The following is a 26,975-nucleotide window of genomic DNA, read 5'->3' as shown; positions in this document are numbered from 1 at the left end:
ATTGATTGTTTCTGTGGACAGGTGTTTTTATACAGGTAACAAGCTGAGATTAAGAGCACTCCTTTTAAGAGTGTGCTCCTAATCTCAGCTCGTTACCTGTATAAAAGATATCTGGGAGCCAGAAATGTTTCTGATTGAGAAGGGGTCAAATACTTATTTCCCTCATTAAAATGCAAATCAATTTATAACATTTTTGACATGCGTTTTTCTGGATTTTTTTTCTTGTTATTCTGTCTCTTACTGTTGAACTAAACCTACCATTAAAATTATAGACTGATCATTTCTTTGTCAATGGGCAAACGTACAAAATCAGCAGGGGATCAAATACTTTTTTCCCTCACTGTAAGCCCTGTTGCCTGTGTACATATTTGGCATACGAGAAAAACTCTTCAATTAATATGCGTCACCGTTATGTTCCATGACCTCAAGCACAGCATACGAATCTAACATGATGCAGTGTTTTGTCGACGAATAAATATTCACAGGTAGTGAGAATTTTCACTTCTTGATGGAAATTAAGAATCCGAAGACTATCATTGCTCCTTTAATAAATACACAGTTGTGATATGCAGTACACTTGGGAGGTCTGGTGAGATAGTCCCGATAAATGCTAATGCTTAACCTGTCTGCCTGCCTCTGAATATATTTTCAAGAGCATGATACCCCAAAGGGGAAAGAACCACATCATACATTGAGCTGATCATAATACAGTGGAGTGAATGTATATAAAAAAAAATCTGGCAGTTAAGGTGGAATGTCAAGATCGGCATGTCCCGAATCCGACAGGTTCTCAGTGGAAGATTTCATCTGTTTGACATTAGAATGGAGATTCTTGGGATTCTACTAAATAATCCACATTCGGTTTCTGCGGCATTGGTAAATTATGACAAATGTCAACCGCTCGGTGAAACTCAACTATTTCAATCGGATTACCTTGCAGAAAAGCAGTTTCCCTAAACAACTTTTAATTTTACCAAGCTCAACTCCGTATGCTGTTCCACGCCCCCCATCCCACAAAGATCCGCGGTGGTGAGATGTTAACCACCTCTCCTGGTATACAGAGTCCTCCGGTTTTCTTTACTCCACGTTTAGAAGCACGCGTATATAATATTTGGCTGCTAAAAATTCCCACGTGATAAGCCACTTGGCTGAGCTTTGAAAAGAGAGAGCCATAATTGACTCCATGTGAAGGAAACTGGTGATACACTGCTTACAGTGAGGGAAAAAGTATTTGATCCCCTGCTGATTTTGTACGTTTGCCTACTGACAAAGAAATTATTGGACTATAATTTTAATGGTAGGTTTATTTGAACAGTGAGAGACAAAATAACAACAAAAAGATCCAGAAAAACGCATGTCAAAAATGTTACAAATTGATTTGCATTTCAATGAGGGAAAGAAGTATTTGACCCCCTCTCAATCAGAAAGATTTCTGGCTCCCAGGTGTCTTTTATACAGGTAACGAGCTGAGATTAGGAGCACACTCTTAAAGGGAGTGCTCCAAATCTCAGCTTGTTACCTGTATAAAAGACACCTGTCCACAGAAGCAATCAATCAATCAGATTCCAAACTCTCCACCATGGCCAAGACCAAAGCGCTCTCCAAGGATGTCAGGGACAAGATTATAGACCTACACAAGGCTGGAATGGGCTACAAGACCATTGCAAAGCAGCTTGGTAAGAAGGTGACAACAGTTGGTGCGATTATTCGCAAATGGAAGATACACAAAAGAACTGTCAATCTCCCTCAGCCTGGGGCTCCATGCAAGATCTCACCTCGTGGAGTTGCAATGATCATAAGAACGGTGAGGAATCAGCCCAGAACTACACGGGAGGATCTTGTCAATGATCTCAAGGCAGCTGGGACCATCGTTACCAAATAACAAATGGTAACACACTACACCGTGAAGGACTGAAATCCTGCAGCGCCCGCAAGGTCCCCCTGCTCAAGAAAGCACATATACATGCCCGTCTGAAGTTTGCCAATGAACATCTGAATGATTCAGAGGACAACTGGGTGAAAGTGTTGTGGTCAGATGAGACCAAAATGGAGCTCTTTGGCATCAACTCAACTCGCCGTGTTTGGAGGAGGAGGAATGCTGCCTATGACCCCAAGAACACCATCCCCACCGTCAAACATGGAGGTGGAAACATTATGCTTTGGGGGTATTTTTCTGCTAAGGGGACAGGACAACTTCACCGCATCAAAGGGGCGATGGAAGGGGCCATGTACCGTCAAATCTTGGGTGAGAACCTCCTTCCCTCAGCCAGGGCATTGAAAATAGGTCGTGGATGGGTATTCCAGCATGACAATGACCCAAAACACACGGCCAAGGCAACAAAGGAGTGGCTCAAGAAGAAGCACATAAAGATTCTGGAGTGGCCTAGCCAATCTCCAGACCTTAATCCCATAGAAAATCTGTGGAGGGAGCTGAAGGTTCGAGTTGCCAAACGTCAGCCTCGAAACCTTAATGACTTGGAGAAGATCTGCAAAGAGGAGTGGGACAAAATCCCTCCTGAGATGTGTGCAAACCTGTTGGCCAACTACAAGAAACGTCTGACCTCTGTGATTGCCAACAAGGGTTTTGCCACCAAGTACTAAGTCATGTTTTGCAGAGGGGTCAAATACTTATTTCCCTCATTAAAATGCCAATAAATTCATAACATTTTTGACATGCGTTTTTCTGGATTTTGTTGTTGTTATTATCTCTCACTGTTCAAATAAACTACCATTAAAATTATAGACAGATCATTTCTTTGTCAGTGGGCAAACGTACAAAATCAGCAGGGGGTCAAATATTTTTTTCCCTCACTGTATAACTCCGGTGTGCTAAATTATTGCTGAGAAAAAAATATATTTTCACATTCTTTGTAGCTGCTGAATATTTAGAAGTTGTTAACAGAAAAAGAAATTCTAGATTTAAAGCATTCGTGACTGCAAGGACCCATACTCTTTCGTTCTATTGGGTAAAGTCACGTAGGTAAAAAAATTAAATAACAAAAATCACGACGTTTCGGCCACAACACAAGCGCTTGTGTTGTGGCCGAAACGTCGTATAGAAAAACGAGTATAGAAAAACAATATGTAAAAATGCATTGTCGTATATAGCAAAGAGAACATTGTGCCCATAACAAAAAATACTTTAAAATTATGGTTACAAAAACCATTAAATTGTGCTTTTTTTAATGCTCAACTGTGTGCAGCAAATATGGCAGATGAGGAATATACGTAGCCTTAATAATCATGCAATATTTCCACAAAATCGCAGATCATAAGAATTCCCTCATCTTCATTCCACTCTCAGAAACAATACATCTATTAAGATGTAATCTCTGATCTGAGTCAAATATAAGATGTAAGTTTATGCTGTGTTATTTTATCTTCTTGATGGTAAACAAAAGCACTTGCTTTCTGAAAGCATCCCCCTGATGCTGCCAATACTTGTTCGCAATGTGCACTGTCAGAACTATGGGAAATAGCCACAACGTTTTACTCTGATGATACACACTGCCACAACTATTCGCCTTTTAGTTATGCAATTTAAATCCATGATGCATAATCACTGCCAATTATCGGTGCTACATCGTAACATTGTCTCAGAAAATTCTACACCCAGATAAAGTAAACATTCCAGCTGCAATTTAAAGCTCTAGTATTTTAGAAAAATGCCTCATGGATAATAATTTGGATTTATAAGGTGCCCTTAATCAATGCATCTCAGAGTGCTATGTATAAAAAAAGGAAAATAAAGTCAGAAGTAACCAGCTTGATTATTATTAAAAATAATTATAAATAACAATTTTTATCGTGCCGCATCATGGCATGCAATCACCATGGCGCCAAACAAATGGCAAAAAAACATTCAATATGAGTCATTAGTACATTGCAGTGAGAAATAGATGGAGCGTCACACATGGCTATTGACAAGGTTGAGTTGGGAGTGAGCTTTGGAAATAACAGCAGGGACCTCAGCGGCTTGGACGTTCAGTGGCAAGGACTGTTCAAGGCACGAGGGCCGGCGATGGCAAAGCTGTGGCCGTCGAACATCGCTTTTCATCTTTGGCACATGGAGGTCACCGTGTGCAGCAGATCCTCGGGGCGACGTCTGGACTCGTTAGTATGCAGTGCCTTGTAGGTCAGCAGACAAAGTTTGACCTGGACATTCAGCGGGACTCGCAAACCAACGTAGATTGTCGCGCAGGAGACAGGTAAACATGGTCATGCTTCTGACCGTCGTTGATCAACTCCGCGGCAGCGTTCATAGACTTACTGTAGGCGATCAAGTTTTTTTTTTTGGGTGCTGAAGTGTTGAAAGTAGGCGTTGAAGTGCCTGGGGCCAGCAGACAGTTGCAGTTTCCAATTCTGGAGACTACAAGGCTGTTAACTATAGTCTATAGTCTTGTCGACTTCAAAGGGTAGCGCGCTTTCTCACAACTCTTGATTCGCCGCAGCTGAAAGAAGCGTCTGCTAACGTTCTGACTTCGAGGTCACAGAAGAAAAGCGCGGCACGATAGATGTGCCTCTGAACATTTGCGAGGCTCTGCTCAGATGCTGTTGGCGACGAGCAATGTGCACCCCAAATCAAGTCACATTTCAATGGGTTCAGTTTCAGCCAGTTGAACTTAAATGTAAAAATATTTTTTTGCATTTTTCCTGCAGTTTGGTTTCTACCATACCCATTACTATCGTCCTCCAAATCCATCACTACCTTGTGAACTTTGCTCAGGATACCTTTGAAACAATGGCCCTTGGGAATCTGACTCCCTAAGCAGCCCGCAAACGTAATCGGCCAGAAAAGTAACATCCGCACACGAATCCACATCGGATTGACAGGCCTTGAAGTTGGTTACGCAACGGTTGTGCACGAGCAGTGACATTAAGGCGGGTTCCGCTGCTGTGTTCTACGATGAGGAAATCAACCTTCTTAAATGCAAAATGAGAGTGCTAATAATGCAACTGTACGCCCTTGGAGCACTCGGATAGACCCAGAGAGAGCGAGAGAGAGCGAGAGAGGATGAGAGAGAATGCTCATCTCCAGGCCTCCGGATTCACTGGGCTCTAAACCCAATCTATGCCCCCCCCCCCTGGGCCAAGCGGCGTCTCCTTGCACCGCTGGGCATGCCGTTCTCTGCAGGGAGCAACAGGCTCCTGCAGTCATAACCTGAGGATGATAAGAAACTTACTCAGCTTTTTTTTTTATTTTACCAGGTAAGGCCCACTGAGCTACAGTGAGGGGAAAAAAGTATTTGATCCCCTACTGATTTTGTACATTTGCCTACTGACAAATAAATGATCAGTCTATAATTTTAATGGTAGGTTTATTTTAACAGTGAGAGACAGAATAACAACCAAAAAATCCAGAAAAACAATGTCAAAAATGTTATAATTGATTTGCATTTTAATGAGGGAAATAAGTATTTGACCCCTTCTCAATCAGAAACATTTCTGGCTCCCAGGTGTCTTTTATATAGGTAACGAGCTGAGATTAGGAGCACACTCTTAGAGGGAGTGCTCCAAATCTCAGCTTGTTACCTGTATAAAAGGCACATGTCCACAGAAGCAATCAATCAATCAGATTCCAAACTCTCCACCATGGCCAAGACCAAAGAGCTCTCCAAAGATGTCAGGGACAAGATTGTAGACCTACACAAGGCTGGAATGGGCTACAAGACCATTGCCAAATAACTGGGTGAGAAGGTGACAACAGTTGGTGCGATTATTCGCAAATGGAAAAAACACGAAAGAACTGTCAATCTCCCTCGGCCTGGGGCTCCATGTAAGATCTCACCTCGTGGAATTGCAATCATCATGAGAGCGGTGAGGAATCAGCCCAGGGCTACACGGAAGGACCTTGTCAATGATCTCAAGGCAGCTGGGAACATCGTCACCAAGAAAACAATTGGTAACACACTACGCCGTGAAGGACTGAAATCCTGCAGCGCCCGCAAGGTCCCTCTGCTCAAGAAAGCACATATACATGCCCGTCTGAAGTTTGCCAATGAACATCTGAATGATTCAGAGGACAACAGGGTGAAAGTGTTGTGGTTAGATGAGACCAAAATGAAGCTCTTTGGCATCAACTCAACTCGCCGTGTTTGGAGGAGGAGCAATGCTGCCTATGACACCAAGAACACCATCCCCACCGTCAAACATGGAGGTGGAAACATTATGCTTTGGGGGTGTTTTTCTGCTAAGGGGACAGGACAACTTCACCGCATCAAAGGGGCGATGGACGGGGCCATGTACTGTCAAATCTTGGGTGAGAACCTCCTTCCCTCAGCCAGGGCATTGAAAATAGGTCGTGGATGGGTATTCCAGCATGACAATGACCCAAAACACACGGCCAAGGCAACAAAGGAGTGGCTCAAGAAGAAGCACATTATGGTCCTGGAGTGGCCTAGCCAGTCTCCAGACCTTAATCCCATAGAAAATCTGTGGAGGGAGCTGAAGGTTCGAGTTGCCAAACGTCAGCCTCGAAACCTTAATGACTTGGAGAAGATCTGCAAAGAGGAGTGGGACAAAATCCCTCCTGAGATGTGTGCAAACCTGGTGGCCAACTCCAAGAAACGTCTGATCTCTGTGATAGGCAAAAAGGGTTTTGCCACCAAGTACTAAGTCATGTTTTGCAGAGGGGTCAAATACTTATTTCCCTCATTAAAATGCAAATCAAATTATAACATTTTTGACATGCGTTTTTCCGGATTTTTTTGTTGTTATTCTGTCTCTCACTGTTCAAATAAACCTACCATTAAAATTATGGACTGATCATTTCTTTGTCAGTGGGCAAACGTACAAAATCAGCAGGGGATCAAATACTTTTTTCCCCTCACTGTATATACAGTAATCTCTTTTTCAGAAGTGACCTGGTCACAAATGATTGCTCGACGAAGTGGCTTATCACGTGGAAATGTAAGGCAGGAGCCAAATGCTCTGAGCGCACGTTGATTCTAAATGTGGAGGGAAAAACCGGGGGACCAAGGAGAAAAATCCACACGACCACGGGGAGAGAGACACGCAAACTCCTATATGCAGGCGTCAGGGTTGGCATCGAACCCAAAACAGGAAGCCGGAAATAATCCATATATCCCATTCATGTAGACGCATCATTGTCATTTTCTATGCCACGCGGTATCGAGCAGTGGAGTACTGTACTCTGCGCGAATGAATAAAACGACCGTTTCCCGCATCACGTGCATGTAATTCCTGCACAGGGAAAGCCTTTGCATTTGAAAATAGGTCCCTTTCAGATTGCATTATCACGAGCGCCGCCGATCTCACAAGGTCTCCTTGGCGTCGGGGCGGAAGAAAAAAAAACCCCGAGCAAGTGTAGGTGCAGCGAGAAGCTCGGCCGATGCGTCGCTCGCTAGCGATGCCGTTCACCCCGCTCGGGAGTTCCTGCGTGCATGCATTCCTGCCAGAACTCGCGAATGGCATGCGGCGCAAAGCTAAAAAGCAAGCCTACCATTGTCAAACAGGTGACAAATGCATTGGGCATCCACATTTTTTTTTGTTTTGGAGGTGTAAAAAAAAAAATCTCAAGGGTGCTTCGTGCTCAAAAGGAGCACTGTTGTTGTTGCTGTGGCACGCGACTCTCCTTTGGACGGGCTCGATCGACAAGGGCTCTCCAAACATTGCTGTGGCAAGGGGGCCTGTTCACATAAGATAAGCACTGCTGACTTTTCCACGAAGTTGCGTTAATTTTATCGATGCCGTAGAATCGATAGCGTCATGGAAAGCCTAACCGAGCCTTCAACGAGGATTTCAACTCGCAACCTTGTGTGAGGGGAGTGCTTTAACCAAAAAAATGTCGTCCGACTCGAATACAAACAAGTGGAAGCATGCATTAATGAATTTATTCATACTGATGCTAAGGCTCACAAAAACAACTGATGCTTTGCAAGCACATGAAATATTGACACGGCACCAACCTTTTGTTTTGAATAGATGAGGAAAAAAAAACACATTTGACAGTGATCCACATTTGTGGCCTATTGAATGCCTTAAAAAATAAGCAAAATTTACTCGGGGATTATTAACTTCTCAGCGTGAAACTACGAAGAGCTGTAACACCACACCGATCTTACATGGTGGGTGGGGGCGGTGACGGGCAAATCAACACCAAAAGATGTATATACCAGAAGAGGAATTTTCCAAGGTGATTCACTGTTTGACCTACTGCTTCGTCCTCGCCTCAGCCCACTAGGCAAACTTATTAATGAGATGCATTCTACTTTAATGCACGAGGGGGAGAATTACCCCAAAGAAGACCAAAACCGAGTGTTTCGACACGCAGTCTTAAACTGCACAATTGAAATCAAAAAGTACAATCGGAGCAAATCAAGACAGCAAGCTCATTCTCTGATGATAGAACAACGGAAATTTTACTGCAGGAATGCAACGAGGTCAGACTTGCCAAAGGGCAAGCTAACTAACAGGGGGGGGGCATTCATCTGGATGCCAAGTGCAGTGTAACGGAACTCGAGCATAAAAAATTACTTTTTTTTAACTCCGGTACAGGTTGACATATAAATATATATGTGTAGATATTGACAAAGAGGTGTTATTTAAGCTGAAAAAGCCCGATCGAGGTACCAGGTTCTTTGTCACAAGTGTCCAGCCAAAGCCGGTGGACGACATTGGCGGAAGGGTATGGAGAGAGTGACATAGGGAGTGGCGATCAGGCACACAGACGCGAGGTGGAAAGGAAGCAAGGAATAGATCAGGAGAGGAAAGATTGTCCTGGAAAGTTCTACAACAGCCTTAAAGAATACACACGCAATTCACAGAGTTGGGCACTGCAATAGCTTTGCAAACCTTTGTGATAATAGACTATAGGACTGGCCACAACGCTGTAAATCACTCGGACACTCGGGGATAAGAAAACGTCTACATGCTCGGAGTCATTCGCGAAATACAGCACGTCCCAAGGCTGTCTGTGTGTGCCCCATGATGATAAGGGGCCTGGGGTTCAATGAAATTGATCACAGCTACATTTATATCTGCAACCACCCAAGGAAAACATCACCATCCACTTCAATAATCGACTTTGGACAAGAATTCCAATGGGCCTGGGTAATGTGTCAAGTACCCTTCATTGACAATACATATCGTGCAACATAGGTCACAAAACAACAGATGAAAATAAGTGACATTGGTGGCATAAAGATGTCCACTACTTGAGCATATTGGCAGAAGCCAAGACAAAATGTGCAATTGACACCAAGGGCTATCTGCCCATGGATCGTAGTAGTGAAGATGATGATTTGAGACCATGTCACACATGACAGTTGGGTGTAAAGTATTAATGGCAGGATTCTACACTCGCAGGCGTAACTAATGCCATGGCCAGACTGATGTTCTGGAAGTCGTGCAAGCTCTACAGGCCACCTGAAAAAGAGAAACATTGGGAAAATGAACCTAGGCTGTGCAGACAGTCACTCATTCACTTCTGCCTTTCCCAAAGCAAAATTCCCTTCCAGAGCCATCCGTGCTGACTGAAATATGGTAACGATTTGGTCAAACTCAACTGGTATGCAGTAGCCCCTCGGTAAACGTTTTTAATCTGTTCCACAACAACTACTGTTAACCGAAATAACTGTTAAATCGAATTCACTAATAAATTGAAAAATAAGTACAAAAAAAATCACTGAGTCTGCAAGAGAGCTCTTTCCACTGCCAAAAAACATACATTTAATCACAGTTTACACGTTAGTTGAAACCATGGTGTCCTATGCGAGGCAAAACGTGAACTGAAACACCATAAACCGATGTCACTTAACTGAGGGACGACTGTACAAACATGCCCACATATATATATCGGCGAGCGGACACGAGAAAAGCGGACGTCATTCTAATAGAAAAGCAGACGGGTAAAGCACCGAGCATGAGAAGACAGTCCCCAGTGACGACTGCGTTACGGACGGCTGGACAGAAGAAATAAGGCGGGAAATCAAATCGGACACCGAAATAGTCTCCCCATTATCCCTGGAACCACACGACGAAGCTTCGCTTACGGAAGAAGTTCCGCCTCGTGTGGACATGCTCCCAGCGAGAGCATCACCTCGGGAACTCCAGAAAGAAAAACACCTTGGCTGTGAATTTGTGATGGCAGTACAGAGCTAAATATCCAATAGAGTTCGGTCTAAAGAGTGCTTAACGTCATACACCGGCATGTAAGCAGCAACACGGTTTGAAACATTACCCCAGGAGACAGTGAGGGGACGAGGGCAGGTGGGGACATGTGTAGATATGGATATGGTTCATGTATGTAAGCATGTGTGTGTTTGGGGGAGCGGTGGTGTAGCGGTTAGCGCGCTGCGCTACGAACCTGGCGACCCGGGTTCGATTCCCGCTCACGGTCAACACCAGTGACGATAATCTGAAACGGTCCTGGGCCTCCCCTAGGTCGACTCAGCCTTAAATGAGTACCTGGTGCGGTGTGTAAACATCGCCACTGGGGAAACAAAGGCGGCCGGGCGTGGTGCTGGCCACCCACCCCCTCGTGTACCGTTCCGGCATTCATAGGCGCTCGCTAACAGCACTTGCCCCTCCAGTCTGTTAAGGCTACACGGGGGATCTTTGTTTGTGTTGTTTGTTTAAACAGTGAGAAGTGGTGGTGTCGCGGTTAGAATACAGCACTGCTGTGGTTTTCACACCTGATGATGATTGCTTGTGTTGCAGTCGAAACGTCGTGAGAATTTTATTGTTTTATATTTTTATTATTTTATTGTTTCCCTTCTACGTGACTTTACCGAAAGAACCAAGAATATGAATCCCTGCAGTCACGAAAGCTTTAAATCAAAATTCATACGGGAGATGTTTATCTTTGTTTGAATGTGGATGGACGTGTGAATACGTGTGCACCAGTTCTTGTAGGCTGTAAATCCAGAATGTTCGTGTTCTGTCCTGAATTACATGTGTGTACCACATGTCGGTACAGTGGGGAGCATCGTGCATCTGCAAGCCATCTCAGTCTGTTAACCCATAACACCTGGAGGGTTTCCTCTGTGACACTCCTAACAGTGAGCCTTTGATACCTCACATGGTCTCAAAGTACACCAAGCCTGGCACAAGTGTTGTGGTGATTTCACCGTCGCTTCGTGGCGAATGTGCTGTTTCTGTACTGGTGGCCGTGGGCACGCATCGGGGCTCGGTGAGAGTCTTGATGCTTTCGATTCATGTGACCAGTTTGAGTCCCATGCAGATGGTGATTAGTTAATGTGAGGTCTCCAGACACTAGGGGTGGTTATATTCACTGCAGTGTTAAAAATGTATCGATTCTCTGTGACCCTTAATTGTGACCAAGAGTTGAATCAGGAGAGGTAAGAATTGTTGGACCCGGACTAACACCATGCAACCACTGAATGCGCCAGGTTCCCGTTTCTTAAATAGTAGTGTTACTAGTGGTACATGTCAGTGAGACTCCATGCCAAAGAAGATGGCTAACAATCAGTTTATGGGCCGAGTTTTAAATATCACCCAATGTAAATTAAAGAACGCTTTTTTTTTCCACATTACATGGACCGTTTTGTTCTTCTGTTCTGCATAAAAGCAAACCACGCTGCAAAAAAAAACGTTCCTGAGCAAAGTCTTCACGGCAAATAAAACACAGATGGATCATCAAGACCTCCAAATACATTAACAACATGCATAAGCACACAAAAGTCGATCACACGTGTATATACTGCGCCCATGCAGAGCATCGAGACCAAAAAAAATGTTTGTTTTTATCAGTGTATAAAAACATTTTGTTAATGTAATTGATGTATGCAATTTTACTAATTGCCTATTCATTTTTGAATGATTAAATGGCATAGCAGGACTATTGTGTACAATTGATTACCCATTTGGACTTGATTTAACCAAAGAACCTCACTAATAACCGATAATGCTATTTGTCATACCCTGGCAGCATCAACCCAGCTTTTGCGCACGATTTACTACAGAACCAAACTGCTTCCACGTGAACGGACACCAAAATGCACGCATGTTCTCTGAAGTGCGCGCAGTGTTACGACGTCTCCAACCCGAATCAAGTCGCAGCACGGCCAGTGAATTTTGACCCAGCGACGGTGCATTACTTTGACTGCGGGCAATGGCCCCTTCTACTTGAGCGATTTCAAAGGCCACCACATCTCGCGTAAACAGCAGATGCATTACCCAGCATGCGGCATGAAAAAAAAAGCTGCGCTTATTTCAGGCTATGATTGCACCCGAATAGTGCGAGCAGGAGCCAAGCGTTCATCTGACGTAAAGCTGGCAAGAGATTTCAAGCGACTCATTTTTAATGAGGCTTAAACATTTCGCACTCGCTCGTACATTATCGCTGCTTGTCAAGTGGCCTTCTTCTTTGGGTAACAACAAATAGGTAGCGCGATTGCCTTCAATTTACATGGTGCTAATCTGTTTCTGATAGTTGTCAATGATTTCCATGTGCTGCCTATGAATTACATGTTTGGCTGCGTAAACAAGAAATATATATATTCATGCAAAACTTAATGAAGGTGGTGGCCAGTTGACTCAGAGGTCAGGAACACTGATCCAGCATCACTGACATTCTGTTTTTTGCATGCAGATTTCAGCAGGCTGTGATTAAATCAGGTTCTGATTCGTAGCGAATCGATGTGACTCAACCTGGTCACCAACGACTGCACGCAAGAAACAAAAAAACCGTACTAGATTTGGTTTTGCACTAAATTTGGCCAAATATCAGTTCCGAGAATTAAAAATATCGGGTTGACTGTCATGAATGAGTTATTTGTCTAACGGCACAATGCTAATGGCTCAATCATAATAAATTGAAGAAAAATAAAGAATTGTATATTTTTTGAGAACCACTACATCCACAGGGCATCGCTTGAAGTTTAATGACTCAATGACAGATGGTGGCCACAGGCATAACGATGCAGTAATCATGAATACATTCCAAGCCAGGACCTCCGAAAAAGAAACTTTAGAAGATCTTGAGGACAGCACAAGCAATCACGTGCAGAACTCCTGCGTCCACGTGGAGTACTCCTGCATTTTGTAGTGTATGCAATCCTCTGGTGCAGTTTTGAAGGATTCTGTTAAGCAGAAAATGTAATCTCTCATCCCAGTCACCATGGAAAACTGCCATAAATGCACGTTTCTGCCTAAATTGGTCATATTCAGCTTTTGAGTACAAATACATTGGGAGGTGCCAAAAGATTATTGCCGTTCGCAGAGCGAGGGCTATGTGCGTTAATTTCAGTCACGCTATGTTCTGCATATTTCCAAAAGCATTTGCCAAATGACTATACATGTTAATCAGATATGGACCAATAAACCGTAGATGCAGTAGTAGCTGTATTTGTTTTCTCAATTCATTGCAATTATGTTCCTGACATGTCAGAAAAGTGCACCCTGTGTGTTATAGTAGGACCCCATGTATCAGAGGGATTTCAACTGGATTTCAAGTGACCTTTCTTCCTCTACATAGTAGGGAGCACACCTTTTTCCATATACCCATGCCAAGAGATTGCTGCCATTGTGCAGAGCTGTAACCGACTATAAATTTATAGTATTTATTCATTGAGCAGTCATTGGGTGCAGGGGCGGAGCCAGGGGGGGGGGGGGGGTGACAGGGGTGACATTCTGCGTATAAGTGTACGACACTCGGTCTGACGAACTCCGTGCAACTGCATTGTCAGAGTGTGTCGCCATCCGATGGCGTCTAGTTCAACAGCCTGACTCTCTAATCATTCTTGAAATTAAAATTTGTTGAATGGTACCCCGGCCTGAAATCCTGGCTCCGCCCCTGATTGGGTGACCCCGGCTGAGACCATCAACTCACCACACTTGAGAACGCAGTTTAGTTACGGGCGACTACCTCGATTTTAACCCAGAATGTCAGTGGTGCCGGCACAGCACTCCGACCTTCAAAAGTATGAGAAAGCTTCGGCATTGCCTCCCACCAAATTCACGGTTTGCCCTTGACCCAGTCTATGAGGAAGCCTCAAGTGGCCACTGTGGGTGGGATACAAGTACAATATCAAGTTGAACCGAAACAGTTACCTCTCGTTTTACGCTGGAGTTGTGTTCTTGAAAAACGACGAGTAAATCAAAAATCACGTAAATCAAACATAATTTAAACAAGACAAAGTTCACGCGGACAAGAACTTCAAACTGGTACGCGAGGAGATGCTGATGCTGTCTGCGCTTGTGGTTGTCGTACTGAACATAACGAAAATAAAAATGTAAATTCATCTAACGCGCTATTTCAAAATTGCCTGACGTAAACACGTGGAGACCATACAAGGAATGCATGAGCGAGCTTCCATTAATAACTCAAAAGATTCAATGAAATGGCAAACACAGGTAAAGCCACTGATTGGAATTATTCTTCCAAAAAAATGTCGTTTGACTCAATACATTTTGGAGTGAAAATGGCACGTGCCCCCCCCCCCTAATGATCCGATCGAAATCCCTAATTTCGATCGGATCATTTGGGGTTTATTAGTAATAAATCGGCATTTTGCGACCCCCACTGCCACTAAGTAGCATATTATTACGTGCCAGGGACTCTCTGGCAAAGCAGTTATAAGTGACTCAGAATTGTGCGCAGTTGCGTATACAGTCCACGACTTCCCTGAAGGCATTCACCTTCAGCGAGTGCGATGCCGACCACACCACGCGGTTCGAATTCGACCCTCGATCGATGGCTGCGCCATCGCCGCACACGCGTCGAATAAAAAGCAAGGGACAAGTCCTTACTTACCAACAACTCCTTACTTACTAACAACTCCTTACTTACTAACAACTCCTTACTTACTAACAACTCCTATCATTTTTCATTGCTGGAGGGGTTGCCCACCCCTACCTGAAAATCCTGGCTCCACCATTGGATGCACACAATATGACCCCCTGAAAGAAAAACTGCCAGAGTGTTTTTTTTTATTCTAAACTCATGCAGCCATTGGAAAATGTATAATTACGAATATAATTACACTTCAAACTTAACATCCATTGATTGTCAATGACTTTGGATTATTGGGCGTGTACCTATAACAGTGAAAATCTGATTCGCAGACATGTTTAAGCATATCCTGCTAGAAATCCAGGATATATTTCACGTGACAGAATGGCAGAATCTCAATCATAAACATGTAAGTTGAAATCCCATCTATAGTTCTGTCAGCCCAACATCCCTCCATAACTGATATTAGTACCACCTGGTAAGCAGTTGTCGAATGACAAAATCGGTGGAAGTATGGAATGTGCTACACTGGTTTATTACTCCCAATGCAGATAAGTACCAGGTGGCTCAACATTAACGAGCGGCTCGCAATCAGAAGGTGGCGAGTTCAAATCCTGGTTGGGGGTTGACTCAGCCCATCATCTCTACACGGTAAATACAATTTTACCACTTTGTGAAAAAGACGAGAGTTGTTGTCCCATGTATTATGAGCCCCTACCATAGAAAATTAGAATATCCAGGACTGGCTCAGGGCTATAAACAGGAGATTATCTTTGCACCAATCGTCATTTGAGCAGGAATTACTCTTGATTTGTTTTCCTTCCATGGAGATGAGTACTGCCAATAATTTTTGACAAGTTGACTTTGCCAAAGCCCTTATTTTAAAGGTGAAATGGAGCGGAGTTGAACAACATAATGACATTAAGGAAAGTTAATCTGAGCTACGTGTCAGTTTAATCTTAAATTCAAAGAACATGTCCTCATGGAAGCTCAATCATTTTCAAAACAAGAGCCAGTGCCCTTATTCTCAACTTATGCTTTTTTTAATCACATCAGTGTGCCAATGACATTACCGTATTTTACGCCTTGTAACAGCCCAGCTTGTGGACACTCGGCCAGCTCTGTATAGCAGTTTCACAGTCTGTGAAACATAAATGAGCTGACCATTTTAAACCAGAATATAAAACAAATGGTATTTAAATCGGTTTCAAAGAGTATATTTGTATTTAGCAAATTTACGAAGAGGACGTTTATACACTATTTAAGTCAATATCACATACTGGCAACTGCAATGTACCGTATTTGATGTGCAGAGTGGATTAAATATTGAAAACCCAATGCCATTTTCTGGCACAAAGTTGGCTTCATGGCCAATGTCATGAGTTTGATGGATTATTCATTGCCCAAAGCCAAAAAAACAAACTGCCATTTGTTTTGCAATCTGCATAAATCAGAAGCAGTCGGGTTACATTACGTGCAATGTGTTCCAAGATGAAGGAATCAAGGGGACGTTTTCATGCCATGTCTGTTTAAGCCATGCTTGCCAGCGGAGGAAAACGCTCCGCAGGATCAATCGTAGACAATGAAGGGTGTGCCACCAATTCCTGGAAAAGAATTGAGTTTTCTCGCAACAACGCGGGCAGACTGGGAAACGACGGTGTTCCAAAAACGCAACCGGTGTTGAAAGGCCAAAGGCCATATGGAGAACTAACAGGTCTTGGACCCATCTCAAGACAACAGAGCAGGCTGTCTTAATATAAATATATATACAGTACAGCAAATCAATGACACACAAAACCAAAATGCTGCGTCTCATTTATACAGTAAAATAATTCATCATGTGCCATATATTAGCCAATTATCTGATAGTAATACATCACTGTGCCTACAAAAATGTAAACCTGACAAGTGAGACGCATTGCAGATGCACACATACAAAGTCGGCGAATCTTCTTCCAACTGTGTGGGTACGGAGCACGACTTGCTGGAAAAAAAAGTGCTGATGCGACTGCAGCTGTGTTCTCTGTGTAGGTGCTGTGCAATCGCTCAGCCCCTTGCAGATCACCTGGCCACCAGGTGCAAACAAGCTACGTGTAGTGCCGAGGGCGCATGATTTTCAAGTGGAGGAGATCGGATGTAATGCCATTCTGTTTGCAAAGTGTCCAACCTTAAAGACGTCTATGGGAGTAAATGTGCTCTGCCTCAAAATTAACTCTACTTTTAGGCGGTTGAGTTAGGTATGCGTTGTCGTACTGTACAGTGAGGGAAAAAAGTATTTGATCCCCTGCTGATTTTGTACGTTTGCCCACTGACAAGGAAATGATCAGTCTATAATTTTAATGGTAGGTTTATTTGAACAGTGAGAGACAGAATAACAACAACACAATCCAGAAAAACGCATGTCAAAAATGTTATAAATTGATTTGCATTTTAATGAGGGAAATAAGTATTTGACCCCTCTGCAAAATATGACTTAGTACTTGGTGGCAAAACCCTTGTTGGCAATCAGAGTTCAGACGTTTCTTGTAGTTGGCCACCAGGTTTGCACACATCTCAGGAGGGATTTTGTCCCACTCCTCTTTGCAGATCTTCTCCAAGTCATTAAGGTTTCGAGGCTGACGTTTGGCAACTCGAACCTTCAGCTCCCTCCACAGATTATCTATGGGATTAAGGTCTGGAGACTGGCTAGGCCACTCCAGGACCTTAATGTGCTTCTTCTTGAGCCACTCCTTTGTTGCCTTGGCCATGTGTTTTGGGTCATTGTCATGCTGGAATACCCATCCATGATCCATTTTCAATGCCCTGACTGAGGGAAGGAGGTTCTCACCCAAGATTTAACGGTACATGGCCCCGTCCATCGTCCCTTTGATGCGGTGAAGTTGTCCTGTACCCTTAGCAGAAAAACACCCCCAAAGCATAATGTTTCCCCCTCCATGTGTGACGGTGGGGATAGTGTTCTTGGGGTCATAGGCAGCATTCGTCCTCTTCCAAACACGGCGAGTTGAGTTGATGCCAAAGAGCTCCATTTTGGTCTCATCTGACCACAACACTTTCACCCAGTTGTCCTCTGAATCATTCAAATGTTAATTGGCAAACTTCAGACGGGCATGTATATGTGCTTTCTTGAGCAGGGGGACCTTGCGGGCGCTGCAGGATTTCAGTCCTTCACGGCGTAGTGTTACCAATTGTTTTCTTGGTGACTATGGTCCCAGCTGCCTTGAGATCATTTGCAAGATCCTCCCGTGTAGTTCTGGGCTGATTCCTCACCGTTCTCATGATCATTGCAACTCCACGAGGTGATCTTGCATGGAGCCCCAGGCCGAGGGAGATTGACAGTTTTTTGTGTTTCTTCCATTTGCGAATAATCGCACCAACTGTTATCACCTTCTCACCAAGCTGCTTGGCAATGGTCTTGTAGCCGATTCCAGCCTTGTGTAGGTCTACAATCTTGTCCCTGACATCCTTGGAGAGCTCTTTGGTCTTGGCCATAGTGGAGAGTTTGGAATCTGATTAATTGATTGCTTCCCTTTAAGAGTGTGCTCCTAATCTCAGCTTGTTGCCTTTAAAAGACACCTGGGAGCCAGAAATCTTTCTGATTGAGAGGGGGTCAAATACTTATTTCCCTCATTAAAATGCAAATCAATTTATAACTTTTTTGACATGCGTTTTTCTGGATTTTTGTGTTGTTATCCTGTCTCTCACCGTTCAAATAAACCTACCATTAAAATTATAGACTGATCATTTCTTTGTCAGTGGGCAAACGTACAAAATCAGCAGGGGATCAAATACTTTGTTTCCCCTCACTGTATGTCCCACGGTGGGGGCCACGTTATGGACAGTAGAGCAGTGCACAAATGAAGTATACCGTGCTACGATCCCACGTCTATGCTCCACCTACATCAACCCGCGCTAATCAGCGTCGTGAAGTTTGGTCAGGATATGGCACCGCGTGGGGATACCCTCACTTAGAAGTGGATTGACAGGAGGGCCCATGCGCATGCATGGGTGCAAAGATTGGCCAAACCTTATGAGTGATTACATTTTCACTATTCAGAATATTTTTTTTTTTAACGCCGTGCTTAATGTAGCGGCCTCCAGTGGCTGGAGGGGGTCACGTCATCCGATTATATTCATTCAACACGCAGGAATTGCAAAATAATGTTTTTGCATGTGTAGTTCAATGCATGTATCGTGGGCTTAATCGATCCAATCGTTAGACCCTTAATAAATAGCCCGATTGGTTACCATGATCAACAGTAAGCCACTTTTCTTTAAAGCTTAGATATCTCTTCCAGCAGCTACCTACTAATTCTGCACAATCACCAAAGCTCACAGTCTGCTTAAAAACACAATAGAACAAAGTTAGCAATACTACTTGAAAGAGCAATCTATTGTGCATGGCTGTCCTAGTTACAATAGCAAAGTGAAACTCAATTGCAAAAAATGCCATCTACCACTCAGTAGCTATGGTTACAGCGGTCTCCCCTTCCTCAAATATGAAACGAATCTCAATGGGGTTTCACCTGGTTAAATGACAACCCAAAAATCTAACCACCTCTGCAGTGCAAAATCCCTAAAGCACGAGATCCAATTATCTTACCACAGTAAACAGACTCGTATATTTACACTTATAAACTCCCCGTTTTAGGCAGTGAAATGCCAGATTATGGTTATTTTATGCATGAATAAAGTCGAGAAAAAAAACAAATTTTGTTTTTCACTTCAACGTCATATGAAATATTAGAAGAGAAGTTATTCAGGAATGAGGGGTAAAAAAAGAAATGTTTCTTGATACCGACTTATTGCTTATCCTATTTAAGTGTGTCCCAAAAATTCTACAATATATGCCACTGGTTCATTCAGTGTCGTTTCGCACACTTAATTTGACTACATCATACAGGTTCCTCCAACCTATATCTGCAAAAAATTGTTATTAAATATAAGCATACGTTTGGAATACTGACATTTAATGCCACCCCACGTACTGTATTCCCTGCACATTACGTATTCCCTGCACGCGGAGATGACGGGGGGGAAAAAAATCAGGTATGAAGGTATTACGGATTACTCCCGATCAGGATCAGTGACAGGACCGAATTTTGACTCAAGCTAGAGGCAAAAACTCACTGTAAAATTGGGAACAAGTGCAATACCAAAAACGAAGGTACTGCCCTGTTGTTGGAATGGATACTTCGAAAATATCATAAACATTAACAGCCGTAGAAGACATCACATAAGTTGGGAGAACGGAGACAGCATGGTTAGCCTTAGTTGTAGTGGCCTTGTGATTAGAGAATGTGCCTCAAGGATGTCCTTGGTTCGACCATGAGCACAGGAAGATGTGTGAGAAAACAGTAAACAGTGTGCCACTTCCCACAACATGTTCCAAGCCCCAAGTACAAAATATGCCCTCTACAATTGTACATTAGGGGTTATTATCATTCATGGAACAGCCATCAATGCCTGTTCTGTGGGTATGTGAAATGGTATGTGGACAACAGGGGTTTGGTCTGGCCAAGTCTGATTTTGTGCAGTGAGTTACACAACAAATAAAAATCATCCACATTGGAGAGAGGAATTCAAAATAAATATGCCTGCTATGACATGAATACGCAATGCTTTCGCGAGAACGCACACCCACAGCACTGACATGAGGTAAGTAAGTTACGCCAGTTTTGTTGTAATAGTTGTAGATAATAGGAATGCACTTCTCTTTTTATCATGTGAATGTTACATTGCATTGCATTTATATTCACTATTCACTGTACACGGCAAGACAGGTGTTTTGGAAATTATTTGAAGTACTCTACCAACATGATCTTTTAAGCTTTTAATGTCGAGATCTTCTTTAACGCTGCCTAATGGCTGGTCTGTGCAGATAATCCAAAAAGAGTATCGTTATTACACAGACGAATCATTTGGGGGTCAGCACCAATCGTTTTTTTTCATTTACCCAATCCAAGCAAGCATCCCTCCGTGCTTCTTTGAACACAGTAAAACCTTGGATTGCGAGCATAATTCGTTCTGGAAACGTGTTTGTAATCCAAAGCACTCGTATATCAAAGCACTCGCATATCAGTTGTGATCACGTGACGCTCGGCAGACAAAGCGTATACGTACTACTCGTATTGCGAGACCTCGCTCGTTTATCAAATTTATATTTATTTTAAAAATTTAGCTCGTCTTGCAAAACACTCGCAGACCAAGTTACTCACAATCCAAGGTTTTACTGTACTTAACATTTTTTTGTTCCATTTTCTTTGCAAGGGTACATGTGTCAGTGGGCAAAAGGCATTGGGCAAGCACTCTCCTCTTTAGGCATGCTGCTATGTTACTTTTTTCCATCACATTTCGTTTTCCAAACGTGCTTATGCTGATCTCTTTCTTTCTACATTATTTCAACATATCGATATAAACACACTGTTATGTTTTCCAGTTGTGAACTTGTTGCATGGGACTTGTGATTTCCTCATCTACTTCCCAACTTGGCTACTTTCTGTGTAAAGTTATTACATAATTTCGCGTAGGTCATTTCCGTCGATCGTTATGATATTGTTATTGTCAAATCTGAGATCATTAATACTTTCCTCGTGTATGTTTTGGGGTTTATTTATTCAATATACCCTTTCCTTTCAAATTTCACTTTAAATAGCTTTGGAGAGAGTATCTCATTGTCGAACTGCTCTTCTGATGTGTATTCTGTTGATTTCTGAATTCATTCTCAGTGTGGCTATCTCACCTTTATATAGATGTTTCCAGAAATTCTCTAACTTTTTTTGAGGTCCTGATCTGTGACAGCTTACTTGACGGCATCAATTTCTACTCAATCAAATGTCTTTTCATAGATTACAAAAGCCAGGCATAATAGCTTTTCATATTCATTTGTCTTTTCTAGCATATGATCGATAGTGGGTATGTGGTTAATGTAGTAAAACCGTTCTAAATCCAGCTCTCACCTTGTTGATTGACCTTTAAATTGTCCATTATTTGAATCTCTATGATCTCCGTGAACAAATTATATATGTGACAAGAGGAGAATGGGTCTAATTCTCAGACAGCTCTGGCTTGTTTTTTTTACATAGATGAGTGATGGAGGCAGCATTGTTTCACGATTAAAAGTATTTCATTTGTGTATACATTTTATAAACTGATCAGCAATTTGTTTTTATTCAACCGATTTTACTGCCCTTTTGATATCTGCAATTATGATTGTGAGGTTTGCCACTATCTAAATGTATGTTCTCTTCTTTTCCCATTATCTCCAGAGTCCAACTATGTCCCAATGTATCTTTCTCACAAGGAACGTTAAGGCAATGTGACGCTCCAATTCCAACCAAAATGTGTACATGAACAGTACGTGGTGATAGAATAGGATTGGAGAAATGTCACGTGGCCCTCATGGCCCATGGGCTGATCTATTAACATATCAAAAGTACGAGGCACAATCATGAAAATTAATAGAAAAGTGAGAAACACAGACACGGCTCACCAAGGGCTCATCTGATGATGAATGTGGCCTCATTGCATCCACACTGTTCTCTACAACTCTCTTGACAGTTTTGTTTCACGATGTCTGCTTCAAAACACGATCAAACTGGTGTTGTGACCTGTGATCAATGCATCCCGCGGCTTTCTACTAAGAAATCTTGGCGAAATTCTTTAACAGAGATGCCGAGAACTGGTTTTGTGCAAGGGGGGACTTGTAGCTTCTAGATAAAGGCTTAATCACCTTGAGACGGTTCACCGTCATGGTAAATAAAACTGCACCAGCAGAACAACAAGTGGTGCGTGTGAAGCAATGTGAGTGCGAAGGGCTGAGGGTTAATTCCTCTCTGGCACCTAAAAGAGGCAAACGAGAGAATGTATGGCATTTCACTTGCGCTCCGCTATCACCGTAGTACTGGGACTGTACAAATTTTGTTTGAAATAGGAGCGTCACAACTCCGTCGACGTTCACCGTCAGTTCTTTTCTCCAGTTTAGTAAGGTTTTATTTGCCGGAGCATGCACGTCGCATGTAGCAATGGTCACATCAAGACGGTGTTCTGTTCGTATCCATTTACATTTACGTACGACTCCAGCTCAAATTATAGCATGCACTGTATTAACAACGCGGATATATTTCAATGCACCATTTAGAAGTACAGGACCGTAAAATCGTGACTTTAACGGGAAGAACACGAAAAGCCATAAAATGAAACTTATTCTGGTTTATGAACGTGTGTCACGGGATGGACTCATGCAGGCACTTGCATGAAATCGAACCGACTTCTTATTTACAGTATTTGTGCTTATATATTAATTTAATACACATTGCTGCGCATGTGTAAAACTGCAAACCACGTGCACACACACACACACTCCTCAGCGTAGATTGCCTCGGGCACAATTTAGCAAAAGGTCTTCGCCTTCTACCAGCAAAGAGGCACTTGATGAAAAAAAGCGGTGTATACCTATACAGCTGTTAACGGCTCGTCAAAGCAATAGGTACTCAAGCAGCCTCCAACGCTGAATACGCATGCACCTCCAGGCACACCTTACAAGAAGCCTCGTTACGCCACGTTGCACGGCAGCTATTCTACCGCATCTGTTTTTTTTGTAAATCAGCGTGCTTTCCGAATGTAAAACGGCGCAGTTCGAGCGCTTAATTAAAAAAATTGAGCCCCGCTCACTGGAAACTTACTGGTGTGCATGCACACCTTACAACAGACGTCTAAAATAAAAATTTTAATCGAATAAGCGATAAACATGTAACAATAAAATTACGAAGTCATAAAAGCCCACTCAACGTACAACTGAAGACATTTTGTCAATGACACTTGTGGACTTAAAGGGGAAAATATAATAGGTGACATTTTCGGCAATGACTTGATCCTTGTTCATAGCCCAAAAAGCCACCGTATATTGTTTTACTTTTAAGGCAGTGGTTATTGACAAATGTGTGTAGTGTCTTGTTGTTTTTAGCTTGTGCACCACCGCACACGCAATATATCACCATCTAATCTGCTCGACATTGCTTATTTTGGGTCCTCTATGCCCACGTGAATTCTGACCGAACGTGCTCGGCAAGTGATGATGCACACCAACGTTGTAAATTATTCACAACAGTGTGTGCCAACGTCAAATAACCATTGCGTGGCTCACATCCGTATATACTCACACTCTTATCAGTGTACTATTGATAGTAATTGGTAATTGTGTAACTATCATTATTATTTATGGTAACATCAGTGGCCAACACCAGTCTGCGCCAACATCAGGGAGCTCTTGTGCACTTACATAAATACATTCCTAATGGCTTTCCTTTGTAACTGTACATTCCTGATGCCAGCATCGGCAATGTATCCTCACGCCAGTACCAGGGTGCTTCCCACGTGCATGGATCAATGTGCGCCTGTGTGACTCGGTGGCGAGGAGCACATACTTTTCCTTCCCACACAGCACACAGGCAGGTGTTGACTTTGCGAACTGCCTCGGTGGCAATGTCAAATAAACTTCACCGACCGAGCGCCTTGGCTGCGGTGTGATGCATGCAGATTTGGCCGTGGCCAGCCCCAAATGAGCCGAGGGCTCTGCAGAACGAGGATCCCCCCCCCCCTTTTGGCCAAAAGTGACCTTATTATGGGGTTTTCAAATTACTGCAGAAGGGAGTTTTAATGATGGCCTACAACCAAATTACCTAGAATGACGTCCTACGACCAAATGACCTGAAATAAATGCCCCCAATTTCGTCAGATATCAGAAGTTAAAAGCAATACGTTTTAGCCTGGATAGTGTGGTGTTGCGTGCGTAGAACAAGCGTGGGGGGATGTTTGGCTACGTTGCGACCAACAGTGAGCAACTGGAACAACATTAATTGTGCTGTACCATGCACCCAATGTATTTGGATCACCGTTGTCATTAAACACGCAGCGGAGCATGATGAGAAGCATGGGCAATGGGCATATACCCCCCCACAACCACCCGAAAAAGGTGCGAGTACGACCCTCATCTAGCAGTGAATTGCCAAAAGGGGGCTTTTGAATGTGCATGTCATTGATAATCTGGCCCAGTAAGAGACACACTAAACCCACCCACCGAAAGTCTCCACAACTGCCGGCTTTGACATTTTGCTCTAGCAGCCTGCAACCATAATCAATAAGAGGAGGTTCCCACAATACGCTAGCCAACTAACTATTCACTAACATCAAAGCCATGTACTGTACACCGAAGTCCTTTAATGGGTGTGGTCTTTGAAATGTAGTTCCGAACGAAGCTTATAATGTGTCACTATTTTTTTTTTAAACGTCAATCACATTTATGATGAAGCACTGGTAGAGAATGACGTTAAATTATTAATGTTAAGTGTCCAAAGATAGGTCTGTTAATGAAGACGTTTATGCAAATGTTTGGCTAATGATGAATTAGCGTGGGAGGCGTAAAAGATGCCAACTATGTTGTGGATATGATGGACATCGGGCGATGAAGTTAAAGGACGCTAACTAGTGAAGATGATGGCTAGGATAATCGATGACATATTTATGAGATAGCTAGACGACACAACGATGGCTACGAAATGTAAGGGAATGCGTGGGGATGAATGACGCGAGGTTGTAGGATATTAGGTGATGGTGATGATGAAGATTCCGGAGCACGCGAGATCCAGCAGGCGACTTGGGCTACGAGGATGACGACACAGGCGTAAGAATGCTAAGTGATGAAGATGACAGTGACGATGATGATCACAAACTAGATCAACGCTAAATGTCGAAAGGGTGACGAGGTGTAGGAGAACGCCAGTGACGAAGACGATAACGATGATTGATGCGAGGTGTTCTCAGCCTGGCAGTAGTGATGGACAAACGTCGTTAAAATCTTGAACACCGCCCGCGGTTGGGAATACGAAGGATGGGGTTGCAGAACAATGGCAGGTTGATGATCCGTGTGTGAAGTGCACGGTGCTTAAATGAAGTGGGCTAATGTGTGGAAGATTGCTCCTCGGCACTCGTGGAACAACCCGAGCGCGAGATGAGCAGCAGCGAGGCTCAACGTCCGCTGAACGCGCTCGGCCCTGCGCATGGCAGGCGTCTTCTACCCCCCGTCTCCCCCCCCATCCCATCCCATCCTTGGAATGCTGTTGGGCTACGGGGGCACCGCAACACACGAAAGCGAACAGGTCCTCCTCTCACCTTGATGATGCTGCTCCTCCTCGGCAGACCCAGGCTGCCGCCGAGCTCGGCAGGGCTCTCGCATCCCTCTGCGTCGGGACTCACGGGGCTCGGAGCGTCCCGGAGACTCAGGGGACTGAGGGGCACCGCATCCCCGGCGCTCGCCTCCTCGGGGCCCCCGCAGCAGCCGTTGGCCACCGCCCGAGGGTGCTCGGGGGAGGAGGCGGCGGAGGCGGCGGCGGCGGCGGCCGCGACGGTGGCCTCGAGGGCCGCGGCTTCCCGGTCCGGCTGAGCCGTCGGTGGCGAGGGCTTCCGTCGCGCGAGGGCACCCGAGGCCGGGCCGCGCTCCTGCGTGGCTCCCTCCTCCTCCATGTGCCCAGCGGGGCCACGCAACTCCTCGCGGTTGCAACCACGACGACGGCGGTTGAGGAGGTGGTGGTGGCGGTGTTGGTGTTGGTGGTGCTGACAATGATGAGATGGTGATGTTGTGAGGATGCTTACGATGCCCGTGTGCGCGCGGCGGTCAGCGGCACCGACAGCTGAAGCAGAGTCCCCTCTCTCGACCCAAAGCCAACAGCGCGCATCCCACCACCACCACCCCCCCTTACCCCCACCGCTCGCTGTTGCTGCTGCTGCTGCTGCTTCGGGGAGGAACAAGGCGCGGAGCGAGGCGGGGTGGGTGAGGAGGAGGAGGCGAGCGGGACCCGGGTACGGGACCGGGTTGGGTGATGCAGGGGTACCGGGGGAGCGGCCGGGAGGGAGCGGGAGGCAGTCCGAGACCCGCCTCTCGCCCCTCCCCCTCCTGCTCCTCGATCGTGCTAAGGGGGCGGAGCGGTGGTGGGTGGGATTGTTATCTACCAGAATATGGCAATCATCATCATCATCCACATCCAATCATTCGTTATTATAAGATCGTGAATTTCATCGTCGTCGTCGTCAAAACAATCTTCATTCGTCATCACATGATTTCAGAATTCAACAAATAATTTATTTCATCATCATTATCAAGGAATACATGTAATAATTCGCCCATGAATTTCATCATTCGTCATAATCATCGTCCGATCGTTCATTTCATAATCGTCAGACAATCGTTCGTTTTATGCATCATTCA

General features: G+C 44.1%; 1 protein-coding gene across 1 annotated transcript in view; it reads right to left on the bottom strand.

Annotated features, from left to right (window-relative positions):
- The window catches only part of LOC116938487 (inactive phospholipase C-like protein 2), a 90,769-nt gene extending 64,112 nt beyond the window's left edge, over window positions 1-26,657 (bottom strand). Inside the window, exon 1 of the mRNA XM_032945618.2 lies at window positions 25,883-26,657. Within this exon, the coding sequence (XP_032801509.2) occupies window positions 25,883-26,233 (351 nt within the window). The 5' untranslated portion in view covers window positions 26,234-26,657. The remainder of the gene's footprint in view (window positions 1-25,882) is intronic.
- Between the last annotated feature and the right edge of the window lie 318 nt (window positions 26,658-26,975).

The sequence above is a fragment of the Petromyzon marinus genome, chromosome 4, assembly GCF_048934315.1.
Source record: "Petromyzon marinus isolate PM22_M1 ecotype Great Lakes invasive population chromosome 4, UKy_Petmar_22M1.pri1.0, whole genome shotgun sequence".
Taxonomy (NCBI): Eukaryota; Metazoa; Chordata; class Hyperoartia; order Petromyzontiformes; family Petromyzontidae; genus Petromyzon; species Petromyzon marinus.
The sequence above is the reverse complement of the archived record's forward strand: the minus strand, read 5'-3'. Positions and strand labels throughout refer to the sequence as shown.